The 22,724-nt window shown below is 37.8% G+C and overlaps 1 protein-coding gene across 1 annotated transcript; it reads left to right on the top strand.

Annotated features, from left to right (window-relative positions):
* The first annotated feature begins 7,899 nt into the window (after positions 1-7,899).
* LOC113776082 (golgin candidate 1) lies at positions 7,900-20,048 on the top strand. Its single transcript, XM_027321160.1, has 21 exons — positions 7,900-8,204; positions 10,429-10,509; positions 10,813-10,862; positions 10,966-11,586; positions 11,700-11,762; positions 12,038-12,115; positions 12,234-12,437; positions 13,077-13,133; positions 13,245-13,319; positions 13,435-13,506; positions 14,660-14,722; positions 14,802-14,900; positions 15,569-15,646; positions 16,761-16,829; positions 18,055-18,102; positions 18,194-18,289; positions 18,434-18,510; positions 18,810-18,855; positions 18,945-19,043; positions 19,150-19,194; positions 19,549-20,048. The coding sequence occupies exons 1-21, from the start codon at positions 8,177-8,179 to the stop codon at positions 19,618-19,620; spliced, it is 2,121 nt and encodes a 706-aa protein (XP_027176961.1). The 5' UTR covers positions 7,900-8,176; the 3' UTR covers positions 19,621-20,048.
* Positions 20,049-22,724: the final 2,676 nt, after the last annotated feature.

Below are 22,724 nucleotides of genomic sequence, written 5' to 3' on the forward strand. Positions count from 1 at the left end.
GTACGACCCACCCCGACCGGAATCGTTGAAGTGCGGGAGCCCTCCCCGGTGATTATCACGGGAGACCCCCCGCTTGCCGTCGCCGTAGTGCCGTGGGCCGAGGTGGTCTTCTTCTTCGGCCGAGTGGATGGTTCGGCCTGGTCTTTACGTTTGGATGGCCTCTTGTTGACCCCGGAAGGCCCCGCGGTGATCAGATCGGAAACCTTCTTCACTGCGAAGCATAGAGGGAGAGTTAGTTAGAATCAAGGAAATAAATAGACGAAGTAAGGAATAAGGAAGTACAATGCTTTTCAAGCCTATTAGAATAGAATGGCGGATGATCCGGGCTGATAAGAGCTCGGCTGATGCCGCCGTCGACAAGAACTGGTTCCGGAAAATCCCAACAATTGATCCAGAGGCCCGACCCCGTCAGCTTTCTGAAGTTATCCTCCTCCAGTTTACCCGGAGAGGTCTCTTTGACCGGGGTAGACGGCCTCCACCAGAACCCCCTGGGGAAGTCACCAGCCGGGACGAAAATGAAGTTCCTCTTCCATTCTTTGATGGAAGAAGGTGCATCTACCACCAACTTCGGGACTTTGTTCCCGAAGTAGTACCACCCCTTCTCAGTACCACTATTCTTGAGCGAGTAGCAGCGACGGAAGAGGTTGAGTGTGGGAGTTATTTCTTGATGTCGGCACAACATTTGGAAGCCGACCAGGACCCGGATTGCGTTGGGGACGAGCTGAGTGATTCTCACCCCCCAATATCTCAGACAGTCCCGGAGGAACCTTGTGGTTGGAATCCTTAGCCCTGCTTCCAATTGATCGATATATATGGCCACTCTACCTCGTGGAGGGAGCTCGGCTGATTGGTTCGTCTGAGGAGTATAAATACTGTAGTCCCTCCTCCAGGGATACTGACGAACCACCTCGATGATCATTGCTTCCGTCATTACGCTGCCGAATTGAGGAACAATGCCGTAGTCAATTGCTCCCAGGTTCGGAGGAGTAGTAGGCTCCTGCACTCCCTCGTCCCTTGGAACTTCGTCGCCGAGGTCATCGTTGTAGAGGACCTCTCCCTGGACCTCGGTTCCATCGTTTTCTCCCTGGGGTGTCCCGGCCTGATGAGACGCTTCGGTCCCCCCTTCCCCGGCCTCAGAAACCGCTCTCTCTTCGGAGGGTTCAGGCCTCTCTGCTGCGGCGAAGTCGGGCCTCACCGTCTCTTTATGAGTACGGGCGGTTCTAGCCATTGCTAGAGGGAGAAGTGAAGAAGAAGAAGAAGAAGTGAACTTACTCAAGGTGTGGTTTGAGAGTGTGCCGAAGTGAAAAGATGAAGAAATAGAGCTCTGTGGTGATTCTTGATTTCTGGTAAAGAGTAAATTGGTAAAAAGGGACCCCTATTTATAGGCTAACAGGGAGGAGATGAAAGGGCAAAATCTTGGGGATCCGTAAGGGCGCAACCTCTCTCCTCATTTAATGAAGACTGTTCATCTGACCGTTGATTTCACGCCCATCCACGGAGTCATCATTAAAAGCTGACAGCCGTCCTTTCACCCCTCATTCAGTCTCACCCGCACGGTAATGACGTGTCCCAACACTCCGTGTCTTACACCCTTATCAGCCCCGGGAAGTAGCCACTTCGGGGTATCGCGACTTCGCCCTTCCCGAGGCTTGGGGGGCTTAGTGAGGAGGGTATTTCCAGTTCGGCAGAGCTGGGGTCCCGCCCTGTGTCTCGTAGGAAGTCGATCACCTCGCCGTTCGCCTCCCGTCAGGACTTCAGCCTAATTACAGCCTCGGCTAAGGTTCTCAATCACTTAGCCGAAGTCAATTATGGTGACCAGGCAACCGGAGTTGTGAAAACATGAGCTCTGACACCTCTGATACCTCTGGTAAAGCTGCTCTGACACGCGCCGACTGACACAGCTGTCCCGGCGCACCTTTCTGCAGAATCCATTGAGTCACTTTGATACGCTGACTCTGCCAGATCTCTAGGGACCTGTGCAAGCAGTCCCTCTCTCCTGTCCATCCTCTATAAATACTCAAGACTTCTACTGAGAGGGGGACGGCCAAATTTCTGGTAACATTAGCCATATTGCTCTCCAGCATATTGCTCTTTAAAATACCGAACTAACTTAAGCTTCGGAGTTACACCGGGGACTTTAGTCCCTCTTACAATTTGAGCAGGTGACCTCGTCTGAGTCAACCACCTAGGATCAGAGGTCTTCTCCAGCTCGGGTGATCCACTCCAGCAGGACAAAAACGACCTCTTCAGTCCCAAAAGTGAAAAAGAAAAGAAAAGATAAAAATCTTCCAAATTAAGGAAACCACATCCATGTTTGACGGAGAAGGCCTCAGGTTTTTGTGCCGCCACGTAGAGGGAAATTCCCTTGCAATGGGGGCTAAACAAAGAACAAAGAAAAAACTTAAATCATAAGAATACATAAATTGATCTTGTTTTATGGCCAAAGAATCGGGGTTGTCAGGGCCCCTGGAGGAGGGTGATACTCTTTTCTACTCATTTTTCATCATCAGTCTTGTCAACCTCCATTGAAAACGACCATAATTTAAGAAAGATTCATGTTGCCGGGCCAATCAAGCAAATAGACAAGGAGGAGATTATAATTAACTTTTGCTCGTGTACTTGATCATACCGTGTTGCTCAATTTTGTAATGATTAAAATTGTGATGCTTGATGATTTTCATTGACCTTAGTTTGATCATGATAAATATCTCTTTTTATACAGATTGGGATGGATCAATAATGCTAATGCTCGGATGTATGCATACATATCAAAACACACGCTTTATATATATGGATAAAAAATACACACACTTTGGAAACGATACTACCTACTTGGATGCCAAATTAAATAATTGAGAGCAAATATTAATTATAAGGGTAACTATATAGAGTATTTATAAGCTTCTTAGTAATCTTGAATCCAGAAAGTTCTGCTACTAATGATATTTTCTTTACATATATACCTAAAAACTTAGTGCAAGGTAACCTTCCATTGTTCTTAAACTAAGTATCAAGCAATTCCATTGTTCTCAAGTTTCGATATACTTGTTTTTTTTTTCTTTCAAACGATAGAAACCAACACACACACACACAATTAGATTACACTCAGAGGTTACATGAAATCGATATACTTGTTCACCAGTTCTTTTTTTGATCATAATTTTTCACCTATCAAAAAAAAATTTCTTGCGAAATTCAATCTAATTCAATGGTCAATAACATTTTTGCTCGACACAAATCTTGATATTTACTATTCTTTCAGCAACTGCAGAAAACTGACCAACCCAGGCCATCTTATTCTATTTTAGATTGAGAAGCATGATAACAAGTTAACAGGCATCAGTCTCGGGCCATGAAATAAACACAAGCATGCGTGTTGGGCACAGAATTACTCAACTAGATCTAGAAGTAATAAAGGAGGGCCCTGAAGGGTTGTGGTTGTGGCGTTGCATGATTAAAGCATAGTCTCTTTCAAGCATTTAAGGGTCATCGCTTCCTCCCTCTCCCTCTTTTTTCCTCTCTCAAATTGACGGGCTAAGGTCGATGCTTATCCCGTACACGCTATTAGTTCCCATCTCCGCCCAAACCTGACTGATATTTCCATAATTTTGTGGCATAAGGTTTTTTTCTTCAATTTCTGCATTTCGTTCCAGACTCTAACAGGCTTAAAATAGGAAGAGACACGTGCCACCAGGAATTCTTTGACATTGATGAATCTGGCAGCCCACAATTCTAATCATTGTAATCATCATAGTTCAAAAAGATAAAGCAAGGAGTTTGGACATGCTACGTCGACCCTGAACCAAATCGGCACACGTCATTTGATCGGAGATGACACCTCAACCATGATTTAATACTATGATACAACATATGTCATGGCATTAGCTGCGCACGAGAAGTCAGATAAAATTCGATCAGATCAGAGGTGCTGCTTATAAGCACATCTTTTGTGTGTGTGTTTTTTTTGAGCCTTTATGAGTATGTTTGTCTTTGAAGATCAAAATTCTTATAACGAATAAAAATGGCTAATCTATTTATGATTAAGAAGTGTTAATGGAGGTGAGGTCGTGGCTAGCTTCTCAACCCATATATAGCTCTCACACCACCCTCAAATAGTAGTATGATTGATAGGTCGTAAATCGTGAGAGATGCATGTAGTACTGACTTACTGACCAGGAAAAAGAAGAAAAGAAGAAGAAGAAGAAGAAGATGATGATGATGATTAATTAGAGCATTTTTATTTTGGTTCGGAGAAAGAGAAACGAAACAAAAGAGGCTGAGGTTGTACTCTAGATGATTAATGAGGCTAACATGCAAAAATTCCTAGTGGATTCAAGCTAGTAGTTGGAGCAAATTGATTTGGTTCAGGTAGGGCACACTTGAAAATCCTTTTCTTGACACTTTAATTAAAGTGCATGCTTGCAACCCCCTTTTTTTTTTACCGGGGCATTGCATCTTTCTGAGCTTTGTGGACTGGAGAATGGTACGTACACGATGGTCCCATGCATTCCATTATTGATTTGATTAGTCGTCGTAGGGCTACTAGAAACCCCCCGGAAGCTGCGTCCCTCGTGTAACTGTTGGGGAAATGGCCCTCTAATAATGTTAAAGAGCAGCGGCTATACATACACTATATATGTATATATATATAAAGCATCATGTCTGGTTCCAAGAAATTTGTGGCTGCTGATTCAAATCCCAAACAAAGTTGCAGGTGTTTTCATTATTAATCCAATTGTCTCTTATACTACTTTGTTAGTTAGGTAAAAGAAGAGCCGCCTGACAGATAGGGCTCTCCCTTCACTTTCGATCATATATAATTCTACTTAAACTAGCTACTAATATGTTGTTGCTATGCTTTATGTTTCAAAAGCTTAAACATGCTTAAAGTAGGCGTAGATGGTACTAGGAAAGCATTGTTCTTTGGTTTTAATGATTTAATATCTGTAATTACCTTAAATTATGATTACGTACCAGTTGTACTGATTATGTACCTAAGTTGTTGTCCATCTATTATTTCCTCTGGATTTCTGGTAGAGGTCCAGCTAGCTACCTTTTCAAAACTTTAACTAATCCAATATGCTTGGGATTAAAAACTAGTATACTGTATTCTAGTTTTCAGTATATGTTCGTCTTTCTTTCATAATCTTATCCACCAACTTTGTTTACGGATCCTCTAAGGACATATCTGAACCAAAAGAATATTGGGCGGCGAGACAATCAGCACTCCTTTTTCCCTCGCCTACCTAATCGCTTTGGGATCTTCATTTATGTAAACTGCACATATGGAAAAAAAGAAGAAGAAGAAGAAGATAGGGGCAATATTTATTAGGCAATTAGTATATATTTCAATTTCTTATTTACTTAAATATATTCCATTTTGTCTATGTATGTCCTTAATTACGGAATTAGTAAACTCTAGGATCGCCAGGCACCGGTTGCCAGCGGCCCTTACCGCGTTTGAACTTTTTCTGTGGACTCTGGAAGTGACCCAGAATACAAAAGCAAAACGGGTAACCAACAGGAATATACTTCTAAAACGTGAAGTCAGGTTTTGGGGTTTGATTACTATCTGAAATCTCAATTGACTTGTCAGAGCTTAAATTTGGAATTTGTGACATAATTAAAGTTCTGCTATTAGTTGGACATGGGGATAATTTTGGTGTCTTCTTTTTATACAGAACGTTCTCGTCAAGATTAATGGAACTGGCAACAACAGCTAGTGGAACAAGAGTTTCACAGTGAGAAAATATATATTAAACCTTTATGAGGTTAATATTTGATTTGGTTTATACAGATTTGTGAGTGGATACGGTGGATTTTCAATTCATGCTGTATATCCCTTTTCAATTTGAGGGGCTTAAATAACATTTCCTTTTACAACTATAACATCCCTCTAGGTATGAGGATCCGAACTGGTACACTTTTTGTACATGTTTGCATGTTAGCATCCTTGCTAAATTTTCTTTTGAAGTTTTTTATTGATAAGTTGGAGGTTTTGAATTCAGAATCTATTACTTACAATTTCTTTTCCTTACCATCCAATCCAAATCCCCTCCCCCCAACATCCTTTTAACTACTTTTGGCGGAGAGGAATTGGAAAGGATGGATCTTTGAAATGGAAGTCCTTAACGTTTGGCCACCTTGAAATGAAAATGAAAACAATGTGCCTCTTTCCCCTTCTTTGGAAGTTTGAATTGTCCCATAAACACACATTTTACAGGCGAAGTTGAGTGCATTTAATTTGGCCACTTTTATGTGAAATGTTTTTAGTTTGCTAGATTTTCCAATAAAGACACATGGGAATAGAAATGGCAACGGGTCGGGGGTGGGGCGAGAGACCTTTCCCCACTCCCCATTTTGTTGCCCAAATATTCCCCCTGCCCCCCGTCCTATCCCCTGTCACCCGTTTCCCCTATGAGTGCCTGTAGGAAAAAAGGTATTTAATTAGTACAAAGTGTATAATCAATAAAAAAGTGTAATTAATAATTTAGTATAAATATATTAGTATAACTAATCAATCATTTATATTAATATGAATATATAATTATTAGTCTATATATATAGGTGACGAGGTTGGGATAGGGCAAAGTTATCCTATCCCAGTCCTCGCCTTGTTTTTGAATAGGGGGAGAAAATAACCGCCGCCCCAACTCCCTCCTCATTAACCCCCCGCGGGGCAAGTATCCCCAGTTGCCATCCCTACAAGGGAAACATGAGTGAGAGCATATAAACATGAACATTTCCTTGTTAGAAATGTAGCCCTACTTATGTCCTCCTTCTTTGTACGGTTTCATTCATATTATTGGCTGCCAATTTCAAATTCCATCATCAACTCAAGATTCATACTATCATGTACTGTCACAATTTTTTTTTTCAATTCAAGGAAGACAATTTTTGAGAGTCTAACTAGAATGTCGTCATTAATATTCTTACTAATTTAGAGGTAACTTCTATTTTTTTGGTATGTAAACAAGATTGGTGTTACCTAACCCAGCCAAAAACCAACTCCTTCTAGAGTTTTAAAGTTGGCCACAGGAGAGTTTTAACGTTCTATTTAAGTGTAGGTCAAAGGAATTATTCCATTGACCTGCATTCTAAAAAATTCAGACTTTCTTAGAAAAGTTTGTCTGCAGGTGCTACGCACTTATCTGGGTCGGTGGTGATTTAGTCCCCTCTAAATTTTCCTTGAGTTTTTTTAAACTATACTACAATCATGTGCATTTGGATACTAAGCCCAAGAGATAAAGAACTAAAGAACTGGTTTTGGAAAAGCCTGATCTTTGTCATCCAAAGTCGATTTCAAACTCAACCTAAATCTTACCCGTGCTCATTTATATGTGCTCGTATAATAGACGCCCTTTCTTTAAGTTCACAACAAATTTGACTTTTTATTCTCATCATCCATGTGTTTTGAGTCTCTCTGTCAATTGTCGTTTTAATATTAAGCCTATGAATGGAAAAGAAATTCCAACAGCAAATCTCCAAGGACAAACAGGAAACTATCCGCTTTTGTTTCTTTTATTGGGCTGGATAGAGAATCCTGACTTGACGTATGAGAAATTGTATCGTCAATCAGTGTCTCAATGTTATCTGGGTTCATCCGATTATGGGCTACGAAGCAATGTGAAATCCCTGTTTCTATCTTCAAATTTTTGAAACTTCAAAGCCCCAATTGTCACACAAGAAGATGTTCTTCTATCCAGCCCAAGCAGCCCAACAAGTATGGACCAAGGGCACTTACATCAATCACGTTGATGGCAATGAAATCAACGGTGTTGATCGAAGTAGCACTCTATCACTCTATTCCTATATCACACCGTAACAAGTCCTGGATTTTGCGTCATAATCTTGCCATTCACACCCCCCACCTCCCCCACCCCCCCGGGCCCTCTTTCTTCTCTCCCTTCCAAGTCCCAACCCGCCCTAACTAACGACTCTTCTCATTTAACAGACAATTACTTCTGATCCAATTTTTTGCAAATAAGATTTTATTTCCTAATTTTAATCAGCATTTTTCAGTTATTCTTTAATTCCCTTAAAATCTATCATCTCAGGAGAATAACGAGAGAAAGAAAATAGAAATAAGAAACGAACTACTGATTCCTATTTTTTCTCAACATCAAGCATTTGAGCTGTTGATGATCAATCGTTAGGGCATTTGAGCTCTTCTTCAATGGCGTCCTGGCTCAAAGCCGCTGAAGGTTCAATTTCTATACTCTTTAACATTTTTCTTAAGTGCTTCTTTTAATTGTGATTTAGAGGCATTGCGACCTGTATGGCGCGATCTGAAGTGTGTTTTAGGTGGAAATCTAGTTTTAATTTAGTCTTAATATGTTTGTTTTGGTAGTGCTCAATATTGGTGTTCACTAGAGCTTGTGATTTCGATTTTATGCTGTGCTGTTCGTCATGGAATTTATTAATTGGATGTGCATTTGGGATTTGTGTATTAATCATTATTCGAGTTGTTAAGTATTGAGTATCTGAGCTTTGAAAGGAACATTTTTTCGATTAGAATGGATCTTATTGTGCCTTGAATGTTTTCTAGTTGTTATTTGGATTTATAACGGTGTTTTATTCTAGTGAAAGTTGACGAATAAATATGACATAGTATAATTTGCAAATTAAGAAATTCTGGGAGTGATTGTTTTGATAGGATGACACGACTGGAAACTGAGGTTGCATTGACATTTTTTGGGATTTAGTGCTTGGTGAATGTCAGTTAGATTGAAGGAACGTAACACGCTTGAAGTTTTGGAATGCTCGAATGTGGTAAAAGTTTGTTGGATGGGTGTGGGGAAATGTGTATGGAAGATGGGTTTGTGGTAAATCGGAAAATATAGCCTGAGAATTTACATCTTTATGATCTTCTTTAGCAATATTGCTAGGTAGAGGGGATAAGAAGGGAAAATCTGTTAGAGTGATTTGGTCATACTCAATATTGACCAATAAGTACATCTCTTGGGAATGCGAGTTAGTGGAGAGGGTAGAGGTTGATGAGTACCAAAGTTTGTGTCAGATAAAGATGTGTCAGTTTGACATGTCATCAAGAAGTTAGCACTGACCAAGATAATCAGTGCACCTAGTTTTCTGTAACTCATTGTAAATGGTTTTAAAATTTTTCTTGTTTGGTGTTGAGTTTTTTAATTCTCTGGCTTCTAGTATAGATTCCTGTAGGAACTCTCTGAAGATATGCATAGGCTTAATCAATCTTTGCCTGATGTTATAGAGCACACTCTATTTGTTAATGAAGAAACTGTTATTTTGCATGCTTCAGTTCTATCCTCTCTTAGCAAAGAAAAAATGGGAAACAAAGTGACTGACAGCGGTCATTACAAATAAACGTTGATGATTAATTGAAGGGGAAAAAGTGAAAAACGAGAGACGTGAAGTTAAACCTTTGGCTTTTAATAAGTAGCTCACATTTGGTATCAAATTTCTGTGTCATGGTTTTCTTCTGGTATTTTTTTCTATACGCTTAATTACTGGGAGTCTATTGAAAATGATGTAACAAAGGACATAGATTGGCCGTATGCGATTATTTGAAGAATGGCGTGAGAGGCATTGAGCATAATCTTTTCATTTGTTTCATTTGTTTCATGAGCTTGGGCTTTAATTTCCAGCTAGTCCTGGCACCATCCTGACGTACAAGCCTCTCCAGTAGGCCTATTTGTTTACTTGTAGCTGACTTTAGGTGAACTGGTAAAGTCTTGCAGAAGAAGAGGTGACCTGAGATTTATTATTATGTCATCATAAGAAGAATTCATGCAAACTCGATGACATAAAAAGCATTAGGAATTAAGGAAGTTTTCCTTTCTGTCCATTGACATGTGTACCAACACAAATGCAGTCTTTCTAGCGCAACAAACGCTTTTGTGTGAATCTTCCTTTAGAACGGGAAAGAGGATGGATATATTATTTTCTTGGGACTTTTTCTGCTTGTCTATTGTGGCTTAGAAGGTATTTGCAGTTGCTATTTCTCAGGATTGCACTGGTAGTGGGTAAGAATAGGATGCCTCTTGCAGAGGTGAAAAGAATATGCAGGAAATGTGTTCTTCCCTTTGTCCACAGCCCAGGCTTGGTGCATATTTACCGCTTATTGTTTGCTAAAGAAGAATGTCTTGTTCATGTTATGCTTCCAATATCAAGTCATCTTTTCCCTTGACGGTTGAGGAAAAATTTTTAGTATAGATTATATAGTATCCTCGCATCCAGATTTGGGTACTCAGAAGAGAGGTGTTCCTCATGTGGCATTCCCAATTGTATCTATTGTCTTGAAAGATATAGGAGAAGAACTTGTTTACGATATTTGTCATCTATTTGACAAATCCTTATTTGGCCATGCAGAACATGTGTATCCTCATTTATGTCCTATTTTGAATTAATTGAAATTTCAAAGAATTGATAATTCATAATCTTCTTGCACAGATTTATTTGAAGTGGTGGATAGGAGGGCAAAGCTTGCTGCTGGGGATAATCCCGATGAACAACTTAATCTTCAGACACCAGGTAAAGATCTAATGATTGCTCTTTTAGAAAGAGCTTCTTGTACACGGCACTGTCTGGCCTTTGAACTGCTACCATATTTAGTCATCCAGTCTATCATGTTGTGTTTTGTGTTACAATTTTGCTTGAACTGTGATAACCTTGTTTAGGCATCGTATCTGCTATGCTATAGAAAAAAATTGAGGTTGTTGTTGATGATGTAATTCCTCTTTATAAGCATTCTCAACTTAGCTCAAATACCAGCAAAACTGCTGTTGATGTAATCAGTAATGCTTTTTTCCTTTATGCCTCTTATCACATTTAAAGCTTCTAATGGACGAGGATCTCAACCAAAGAGGACAAGACCAAAAGCAAAGGTATTACAGTGAACTGACCTTAGTTAGAGATTTTCAGACATGAAATGGTATAAATGTAGAAATAAGTTCTATCTGCAGTTATCTGAGTGTAATTATATTTCAGACTAAAAAGCCTCTCTCTTCGGATGAAACTCCAGTGATGGTTGATACTGAAATTAAGCAGAGTATACCTGAAACATCACAAACAGAAGCTGTATTAGATAAAGATACGGCTGCCCAATTAGCTGAAAATAGTGTGGTAAGTCCGCATAGTGTTACTAGAACAATTGTTAATGAGGATCAACATGGTGTCGGTAGAGCTGGCTCCATTGCAGAGACTCCTTCACCTGGAGATGTTATTAATGAGGACTTGAAGACTGATGCGGGTCACATTGAAGCAGAAGCTACTGGACAAATAGAAGTTGTAGCATCGGATAACAATGGTGAAATAGCACAGAAGAATGTCACAGATGCTGATGAGGGAACTGCACCACTCTCTGCTGGTGACCTTGATCGTGCTAATCTCCCAACTGAGTCCAGCCAAAGTACTGTTTTGGGAGAAGCAAAATTTCCTGCAAATATTAGGAATGATGGATCTCAAATTTCAAGTTCAGATGCAATTAGTGATGCTGAAATTCAGCCTAGGGAATCTGATTTAAAAGTTGAATCAGGTCCAGATCAACAGAGGCATTCAGAACGAAGTATTGTTATTTCTTCTGAGAAAGTACAAGAGCAACTTGATGAGGTAAAGTATGTTATAGGCAAAATAATGTGGCATTTTTCTTATTTTTAGGGCAGTAGACTTTCTATATCTTTATTGTGCATGGTCTTTGTTAATGTTGTCCTATAATTCTACAGGCTCAAGGACTACTGAAAAATGCAATTTCTACTGGTCAGTCCAAAGAAGCAAGGTTAGCCCGGGTAAGGTTATAGAATTATCATTTTGTCACTCAGTTGTAAAATCGTAGAATACTATTAGAAGCATTGTTTGCTCTTGATTTTCAGTTACAATTATCAAATCTTTTTACAATTGTTTTACTGCTATGGCAAATTATCAATCATGTGCAACTTCTATCAGATTATATACTGGAAATTTTGACCTGTTCGTAATTAAAAAAGTGCAAGAAAAATACTTCTGCTTGATGTTTTAAATTACTCCAGTAATGCTTAACTGAGATTTAACTAACCATTATCAGATTTGTGCTGGTCTTTCATCTCGTCTTCAAGAGTATAAATCTGAAAATGCACAGCTAGAAGAGCTACTTGTTGCAGAGGTGAGACACAAACGATTTCTTTCTTTTTGATGAGACTTTTGGATCTGTAAAATTGACCTTCAGTCAGTATTCCATTAAATACAAGCTGTTTTTACTTATTGATTTCCTAATGCACCAGAGAGATCTGAGTAGATCATACGAGGAGAGCATTAAGCATCTTCAAAAAGATTTATCTGTCTCCAAAAGTGAGGTTACCAGGGTGGAGTCCAACATGGCTGATGCATTGGCTACTAAGAATGCTGAAATTGAGGCACTTGTCAATTCTGTGGATGGACTGAAGAGACAAGCTGCTTTAGCTGAAGGAAATTTGGCATCACTGCAGGTCTGTTTACGTGGTTGTGCAGCAGGCACAGACCTCTTTTCTGCAATATTTAGTTTCTATATGGTGACCAATGAGTTGCCCAAAATTGGCACTTATGTGTAGCAAATCACTTTTCCTTGTGCAGCTTATGTATAGCAAATCACTTTGATTTTGGGTTCTTTAAAATGGGAATGTTAGCCTGAGACGTTTTTCTCTTTCTTTTATACTTGGTATATGCCTAAAAGGCTACAATTCCTGTCTTGGTTTTCACATTTAATTATCTCTTATCTTTTATGGTTTTTGGGTTTTGTGGAGTTGGTAACTTGGATGGATGCTGGGGAAAGACTGGGTGACACAAAATTGAATGTTTGACCCTTTTTTTTTAATGTTTGTCCTTGGTTGGTCTTTCTTTTAATTATTTTCTCTGCAATTTCCTTTCGATAAAGACAGAAGGAACAAGTCATTTTCTGATGTTTTTGATATCCATATAGAACAGCATTAGAACATGCTATATCTTTTACTTAATAATGATATTTTTTGGAGCTTATTTTCGTCAGTATCAGTCCTATTGTTTTTCTCTGATAATACATGTATATTTTCCAACCTTCACTGTTGCATTCAATAGTCATTGATTCCTATTCCTTTGTTACTCTTTTTCAGGCAAACATGGAGTCTATAATGAGAAACAGGGAGCTTACAGAAACAAGAATGATGCAAGTAAGTTAATCTAATAGGTTGTGATATGCCATGCTTGCACTTGGAGATAGCAGCTATGATGCTGCTTTGTGCATATTATTTATGTTGGCAACAAACATTTTCTTGTTTCAGGCCTTAAGGGAAGAGCTGGCTGCTGCAGAACGAAGAGCTGAAGATGAGCGTACTGCACATAATGCTACAAAGATGGTTCATATCAAAATACTCATATTTTACTTCTCCTGTTTTGTAATTGGCTCCCTAGGTGTGGGGATTGGAGTGCCATCTATTTGAAATTTGATTGACCTTTGATCTTAATGAATAGGCTGCTATGGAAAGGGAAGTAGAATTGGAACATCGGGCTATTGAGGCATCAACAGCATTAGCTAGAATTCAGGTACTAAAGAGTGGTCGTCTTCTCTTTCATGCTTAAATCATGTTTGTGTTACCATGACTGTTTTGCTTTCAAATTCATCTCGCATGCTGAAAGTTATGCATTTTTGGCACTTGGGAAGAGTTGAAATATTATGATACTGATTTCAGTATTCATTTAAGAGAATACAGGTACTCCCTTTAGCACCATTACTTTTATCATGATCAGCCATTCAGTTTACCCAGGCTGTTGGGCATACCCTTGATTTCAACCGAGTAAAGCAAGAGTCAAATCAGACCAACTATGCAACAATCATTTAACTACTGGAACAGAGCTAAGAGTAAAAAATGGTTAACGGAATCCTCAACTCTAAATATGAGCTAAGATTGGAAAGAAGAAGTCTCCTTAACTATTGGGCATTCAGTTTACACAAGATCAGCCATTCAGTTTACAGAAGCTATTGGGCATACCCTTGATTTCAACCGAGTAAAACAAGAACCAACAGAATCAAACCAATTATGCACCAATCATCTAACTACTAGAACAGAGCTATGAGTAAAAAATGGTTAATGGAATCCTCAATTCTAAACATGAGCTAAGATTGGAAAGGAGAAGAAATCAGAGACTTTGTAAAAACATGGAAAGCAGACAGTGACGTGTCTTTCTGAAAATTTGATTCTGTAAGTTAAAATCAAAATAGAGAAGAAACCATTTTATTGTTTGCTTAAGGTTGGTTTTCTGAATAGTTTCTAAACCTCATACACATATACTGGCATTACAGTGGAGATGCTGCTTTAATTTTGCCCTGCACCATTTTTCCCCCTTAATTTTTCTCTAGTTAAGATGTGGGGAAGGAAAAGGGGATTAGAACCGAGAACGTCTAAATCCTGGACCCTTAACCTCAGTATCTGCACATCATGTATTTTGGCCACTTCTTTTTCCTTGTTTCTATTCTTTACCAGCAAGGGTTAACCTCATTATAATCTACTCATCAAAAGATTTGGATGTGACCCTCATCAAAAGATTTGGATTCATAAGAATTTTTAGTGATGATTTTGGAGTAGCAATTTTCTTGTGTTCATAGCTGAATCTTCCCTGTCTTCTGACATTTAATAGTTAATGTGATAATTAAACTTATGGTTACAACCTTTAGAATTTGACATTTTTCTTTCTTCAGAGGACTGCAGATGAAAGAGCCACAAAAGCAGCTGAACTTGAGCAGAAGGTGGCACTGCTTGAGGTAGTAAAGATGTCTTTGAATTGATGTCCATATGCTTATGTCTTCTTGATAAAATAACAGCACTTACAATTGATATCAGGTTGAATGTTCAACTCTCAATCAAGAACTACAAGATATGGAAACTCGTGCTCGCCGTGGACAAAAGAAGTCTCCAGAAGAAGCAAATCAAGCCATTCAGGTTTGAGAAATTGCAGTTATGGATCCAGTGTTGATGGAACTTAACAGATGCTCATCCATAGTTCATCATATGCCCTTCTTTCTTGCATGTATTTCATGCTTCTATGATTTATGTCATTTGTTGAAGAATAGAAGGAATAAAGAAATGGAATAGGTCTATGTTCAGAACAATGCCTTTCTATCTCTTGCATATGGTTGAATGTGTGATAGCAACTGTTAAAAGAGTAAGGTATGTAGATGCCATACCTGAATATGACAAATGACGATTATGGCACCAATTTCTTAAAGTGCAGACCCACATTAAATTTCCAACGTCTCCGGTACAATGATTTTTGGTCTAATCGTGGGAACATGTATCTCTGTAACTTGGGCCTTTATACTTTTAGTCCCTAGACATTTCCATCATCATTCCTTTTGCTTCCAAACTTGAACATGCTGTTATTTACATTTTTCACATCAGAAAGCAAAGCAAGTAATGTGGTTTTTATGTTTAATGTTCTGTAATTCTTTTTTTAATTTTATATGGCTGTTGCTTGTGGATGGTTCTACTTTGAGTTAAAAGATGTGTACTGCATTTGCCCGTTTGTTAACCACATAAAAAGTTTGGAGATGGTATTATCCATTTTTCAGCAGTTTTGTTGTTAATGGCATGAATATTTTTCCATGAAGATGCAAGCATGGCAAGAAGAGGTGGAGCGTGCACGTCAAGGTCAAAGAGATGCTGAGAGCAAGCTTTCTTCTATGGAGGCAAGATATTCTTCCACTATAATGTTCAATAATAATTTAAAGTAGGCTCATTTGCTGACATATTTGGAAGAGTGACCTTGCATGAAGACTGCTAGGAAATGTAATCCTATGATGTCTTATCTGCAGTTGGTTTTGTGGTTTTTATTTACCCAGTATTTAACCCATGTCCATTGTGTCTGCAATTTATTGGAGAGTATCATGTTCATGTTACCAATCAATATCCACTATACCTACCTCAGAATCATACTGGTTGTTTTTACCAATTTCAGCTTCTTACCTAAGTGGACCAAACCTTACTAAACAGTGCCACCATTAGTGCCACATTAAACCACCACCATCACACATGTATTCTGCCATTGCTTAACCTCAATACCAACTCAAACCAACCATTCAACTGTCTTGAAATCATTTCTTTGAGCAAAAGCTCTTGGCTAATAATAATGAGAAGATTTTCTGCAAAAGTGAGTTCCATGGCAAATGCTAAAATGGAGAGAGAGAAAGTTAACATTAAGTTATTGAAACTAAAAGCTCAAACTCAAACTGTTTCCCCTGCCAAGTTAATGTGCCAAACTAACACCTCTGCAGCCTAACAAGCCTTCCTGTTTTGTCTCAACAATTTCCTTTTGTTCAAAATAATAGCAGCAGGGAATGTGAGAGATTAACAATGTGGAAAGGGATGTGATGACAGCATGGGGTGTGGGAAAGGGGCAAAGGAAGTGACAGATGGTCAGGATGAGGGGTTGAAGGGAAGAGAGGAGAAAATGGAGAGTGTGAGTATAATGGTGAGGACCATAGGAGCTATGCGTAGAAACAATTGGCGATTTACATGGTTTAATGTATTCTCTTTTGATCCTTCAATTAACATGTCGATCCCAAAATTCCACTACCCCTGCTTGGCCTAGATAACCCCAGATGAGGGATTTAAATGGATTTTATTGGCACAAGAAAAAAATGAACCCAAAAATGGATATTACCCTCTCATGGATATCATTCTGCTAACTGAATAATCCATGAGTGATGTTTTTAAATATTTTTAGTTAGTACGTTAGTCACTTACGCTGCAATTTCATTCCTCAAGATCAATATGTAAGGTTCCTTTTGCGATGTCTTGCAGGCTGAGGTACAAAAGATGAGAGTTGAAATGGCTTCCATGAAGAGGGATGCTGAGCATTACTCACGTCAGGTGACTAACCTGGTTGTTGTTCTCTAAGGATAAAATAGGATGACAAATTCTGAAATGTATGTTAAAAGGTGTACAAGAATTGCCTTTGAGTCCTGCAGATTTGTAAAATGTTTGGATACACACTATTCGACTCCAAGAATCGAAGATTGGAAATATGACTATTTGCTGAAGCAAGAAAAAGTCTTTAAAATGCGTACAATTTATTGTCTTTCATTTGTTATAATCGCAGTCTTTGAAGTAGAGGTCATTATTAGTGAAAAAAATGTTCAGAATGTTTTTTTGGATCATGTATATATGGGCATCAATGGCTGTAAATCTATTCATGCTTTTGATGCTTGAAACCATTAATTTCAGTTGATTTGTCTGTTAAGCTTTATGAGGAAGATGGTTTATGATGAAGTCTTCCGCACGGAACCTTATAAGTAGTTATGACATGCTACTGTTTACATCAAAATTTGGTATTATTTTGCTCCATTTTCTGTCCAAATCAGTTGATAAGCCACTTGGTTACTATCACCTGTAATATGTATTGTGCATGTTTACTTTTTATGAACTGTTAAGGCCATATTCTATCCTTTTGGGAGATTTGGCACTAAATGAATTGACTGCTCCCGATTAGGGTTCCATTTGGATTGTGAGTTTTTGGGGAAAAAATGTTGGAATATTCCGTTGACACATTTCCCAATTACCTTATTACCTCATAAACACCACATCACTTCTGTATATTTATCTGCAAGATCTCTAAAAAGTTGCAATCCAAATGGGCTCTAAGTTGTTAATATACTAGTTACATGCCAATGTTATTGCTTTGGGATACATTCTTCATAGCGTAGGGTGATTTACTGTAATCAAGATTGGATGCCTTCTATTGAGTTTGGAAAGGAACAAAAGTCTGAACCACGAGACATTTAGAGTTGGTTTTAATAGCGTCCAAACTTGTGTCATGTCTGGCTGCAGTGCTACCTAAGAACTGCGCAAGATTTAGAAAATTTGGATATTTTCGCAATGAATCATTGAAGCACAGCTAACTTCAATCAGATTTCGGCCACTCCACTGTGACAGTTGCCTAAAAATTTATCATAATTTCATAATCTCACATCTTTAGGGAGAGACTGCAAAGGCAGTTGCTGTCTCTACTTTTTTGTTCAACTTCACCTCATTAACTATTGCTGATCATGTGTGCTTGTGTGGCATGCCCCTTAATTTTGTGGTTGTCTTTGAACAGGAACATATGGAGCTCGAGAAGCGGTATCGTGAATTAACTGATTTATTGGTACTTGGACTTGTTCATGCATCTCTTATATGTGTAATTTGACTGAAGAACAGTATCATTTCTCAGTTCTAATGGTCATTTATTGAATCAGTACTACAAACAAACACAACTGGAGACCATGGCCAGTGAAAAAGCAGCAGCAGAATTTCAGTTGGAGAAGGAATTAAAACGTCTCCAGGAAGCACAGGTCCGTATATGGCTCTGATTCTTGCCTTTTTGTTTTTTTGGCTGTGTGTCTGCCTCTTCCTTACTACTGACATAGTCATTTTCTTTTGCCAATTTTTTATTATGTCTTCACATTATTGTCTTTGTTGTGTTCATTCTCCGGTAGGTAGAAGCAGAAAGGAATAGAACTTCTCGTCGAGCATCATCCTCTTGGGAGGAAGACACAGAGATAAAAGCACTTGAGTATGTTTATTTTAATTCTTAAGAAGTCTTAAGAAGTCAAGGATAAATGATTATGTTTGATCACAAGTCTTGGTTCGCCTTGGAAGTTTTGTCCTAACCAAACTTCACTTTGTTTTTAGTCAGTGACCCTGTTGCTCTCCTATCGGAAAAAGTAAAAATAGGAGAGAAAGTACAGCTAAATTAGATTTACTTGAATAAGTGGTCATGTTAAGAAGCTAGAATGAATTACTGTGGCCACTTTGCTTTGGCTACTTATTATTGCATCACACAACTCATCGACTGATAAATCAAAATATCAGGACTCTTCCCTTGCATCACCGCCACATGGTTGGGGCAAGCATGCAGGTGAAATTACTAGGGTTTTTTTCCTCCATTTCATTGTTGGTCCTTTTTTGTTTATCTTCTTAGTTTTATTTTTCCTTTGCTTATTGCAGCTTCATAAGGCAGCAAAGCTTTTAGATTCTGGAGCTGTCAGGGCCACAAAGTTTCTATGGCGGTATCCATATGCTCGAGTTGTCCTGCTTTTCTATCTGGTTAGAATGTTTAAATACGACTCAAATCCTGATTTCTTGACGGAAATAACTCTTTATTGTTAGTTGTGCTGAAGTCTTGAATCTAAGAAGTGGATATTCAATGCAGGTATTTGTACATCTTTTCTTGATGCATCTTTTGCATCGCCTTCAGGTACGTTCTCCTAATCCCAGCGATCTGCTTAAGCTCATGAATTAGGTCTTATTGGAGCCTCTCCCTGGTTGGTTATGGAGTTTGCAAAGCACGAATTACTAACGAAGCATAGCTTACTGTTGTAGAGATACATACTGGGCTTAGTATTTGATAATACTTTTTAAGTTGACAATGCTATGTTAAGCTACTCAGCCAGTAAAATTACATGTTAAATCATCTTGGCACTAGTGTTTCTATTATTCTAATTTATATCCTGGCAAATCATTTGATAGAGTTAGTGCCCAGTCTCATGTCCTATTGATCATTGAAGAAATCTTCAAGTCTTATTTGACACACAGAATTTGCATTTTACAGGAACAAGCTGATACATATGCATCTAGAGAAGTCGCAGAGTCCATGGGGCTTGCCAATCGAACGCTACCTTGAGCTTCTCTGCTGCAAAGATTGCTTGAATTTTTTCTCTTTAATACAAAGTTGCTTCTGGATATGTGGTTTTTGCTCATCATTATACGTGTAGGTCATCGAGTTCATCCATTATGTGAAGAAGAAAATTTGGGTGGTTCAGCTGACAGGTTTGCCTTTAACCCTCGATTGCCGTGAACCACTAAAGTTGCCAACAAATGCAAGGAATCCTGAGCAAGGTTTATTATACTCGGGATTCGACTACGGTAACAAGATGTATATGCTGGACTTGATCGTCTTCTGTAGAAGCAAGAAATTATTATATAATACATCTCTTATGACATGCCTTTTTCTTGTACAAGGAACACGTGTTAACATTTTTGCAAGAAAGTTTCCTGTAAGCACAAATTGATTGGAGAAACAAACAGAATATGATATTCTTTTCTCGTGTATGTCTTTGTGAACCATCCGTATTTCTTCCAAGTATGCAAATCGCCACCGCGTGCAAAATGAATCACGTGATTAATGTAATGCAAGTGCTAAATTTTGGTTAATGAAGTCCTGAGAAACCATCAAAGTCACAAGTGTTAGTACATATCTTTGTGCTCTGTCTGAAGGGTGTCCTAGTAAAATATATTTCTGATGTTATATTTTTAGAAATATAAGATTAATTAAGAAAAGTATATAAATACAGGAAGATTGATTAAAAAAAAAAGTATATAAATACAAAAAAAAGTAATAATTACTCATGTATGTACATGGTAGAATTTGTTAACGAGTTTCTATAGGGTATTTGTTAAAAAAATTCTTGTAAATATTCCTTTTACATGAATATAAATATTTCATAACTATAAATATGAATTCAGGCATCCGACCAACTAGTGATCCATCTATATATTGGACTAAAGCCAGTCTGGCCACTGCTCCATCCAAGAGACGTAGCCAGGTTGTAATTGATGACTTCGTACGATGAGGAATCAGGAAAGATTAAAGAATAACTCCTCCTTTATTTCTGTGTCAAGGGATTTAAAAAAGATTCCTCCTAGTCGTCTATTCTTGTAAGGTTATGTTGGTCCCTTAACCTTTATCTATTCTGTCAGTCGCTTACGTATATATAGATAGTGGAGACAGGCTGCACTTTCTTGTCATCTTTAAACCTTCTTTTTTTTTGTCAGCAACCATCTTTAAACCTTCTTTGCAATGCTCATATGCGATTTATCTACGGATGTATACGCATTTCCATGCGATTTCTTGTCATCTTTGAACTTTTCCTGACTGTACTAAATCCAGTGCATTCAGTCCGGACAAAGGATAAAAAGCAAGAGAAGAAATCAAGACCGTCCAGTTATCACTTGGAGACGAAGTAACTGACTGCACACTGCTGGATGATCTTTCAGAGGTACGATGTTTCCACAGAATCTTGACTCTTGAGCAGGAAAGTGGCCTTTGATTGACGTGTTCTGTTAGTAGCTTTTTCCTTTACTTTTTTGGCTTCTTTCCATTTCGAAAGGAACACCGGTGCACTTTGCTTCACCTTCCACACGTCTTTCTGGCTTCGGTTCACTTCAACCAATTCATCTAGGGGAGTTGGCGGCTGGCTGAATTGTGTATTTTTTTTTTTAAATCTGTTTTTTTTTTTAAAATACACTATTGTATTACTAGTTTTTTAAGTTTTTTTTTAAGATTTGATATATGTATTGTAAGTAAAAGAAAATATATATAAAAAAATGTGCAAGGATATATTTTTTAGAAAATCAAAAAGTTTCACAAAATATAAAGTTTCAAATGAGACTTGGGTTTCTTGTTAGGTTACAAGATGGAAATCAAATCTCTTGACTTATAGTCCATTCCGAATATGTTTGGGACATTATTTAAATGTAGAAGTAACTTAGTTTAGTTTCCTCTAAATTTTTTTCACCTCTTCATATCGACCCATTTCCTTTATTATAAAAGTAAGAGTAAGGGTAACATTATTGACAATGGAAATAGGAATTTTTTTAACACGTTTATCAATCAACTTTTTTAAATTTCATATAAATCACATTTGAATAAAAGTGCTACAATGTAATGAGATTGTTTGGATTGCATTTTTTTAGAAAATATTTGAGAAAAAAAATTTGCTATAGCACATTTAAGAATTATATTGTATGTAAAGCAGAGAAAATGACAATCCAAAAGCATTTTCAAATAAAAATTAAAAAAATCAAATTTCTAATTACGTTGAGTACATGTTAAAAAAAAGTTTAAAATTTTTCTTCCTAAAGAGTTGTTAAGACACTTAAATCATACTTAATTGGGTTTTTTCAAATAGATGTCGATTTGGCAATCATTGACACATCTAAAATTCACCTAACCTACCATACATTTACACATACTAATAATTATTATCTTTCCTTGCATTTATGTATTTTTTCTATTTAATAATATCTATCATCATTGCATTTATTTACTTTTCTTGATTAATTTTAGATTTTAAAAAATGACACTAAATATATTCTAACGGCTTGCCTATTAGATAGGAACCTTACTTAAGATTTATCAGTGAATACATTGCCTCAATATTTACTATTCCGTGCATTTAAATACTATCTTGAATTAGTTTGACTGTTACCAAAAAAAATTAACACTTGTTGCTAGGTACCTGCTCTAGTCATGCATTATATATTTATGTCAAGCGGGCATGGACCGTGCTATATTCTACGTGAATCCAAAAAGTGTGAGTCACATACGTCCTTTTGAGAGGCAAAAACTTGGATAAATCCGATTTACAGCACCACCTATAGATCGAGTGACCAATAATGTGCCATATCATGAATATGACTCAAAAGGGCTGAAAACTACAATGTTGCCCTTTCTTCTCCTATCCAAACCATATCTGTCTTCTCCGACAATTTACTCCTTCCCCTTTCATCTCCTACGATTCAAGTGCCCACCATCATATTGTCCTTCTCCTTCGTTTCTATCTCATAAATTATTTCAAATAATAAATACATTTTTCAATTCACCTTTTTGTATTTTTAATCATCTTTTTATCTCATATACATCATATCATATATTATACTAATTATTTCAAATAATACTCTATCCAAACACATTGGCAGAAAGGGCCGTAGAGAGTTGGTGATTTG

This window comes from Coffea eugenioides, chromosome 6, assembly GCF_003713205.1.
Source record: "Coffea eugenioides isolate CCC68of chromosome 6, Ceug_1.0, whole genome shotgun sequence".
NCBI lineage: Eukaryota > Viridiplantae > Streptophyta > Magnoliopsida > Gentianales > Rubiaceae > Coffea > Coffea eugenioides.

Excerpts from the sequence above, each read along its gene's own strand:
- LOC113776082 (XM_027321160.1), top strand. The coding sequence starts at position 8,177 with ATGGCGTCCTGGCTCAAAGCCGCTGAAG. Across the intron at positions 12,116-12,233 it reads AAGAGCTACTTGTTGCAGAG|AGAGATCTGAGTAGATCATA; the intron begins GTGAGACACAAA and ends CTAATGCACCAG. Across the intron at positions 13,134-13,244 it reads CAGAAACAAGAATGATGCAA|GCCTTAAGGGAAGAGCTGGC; the intron begins GTAAGTTAATCT and ends TTCTTGTTTCAG.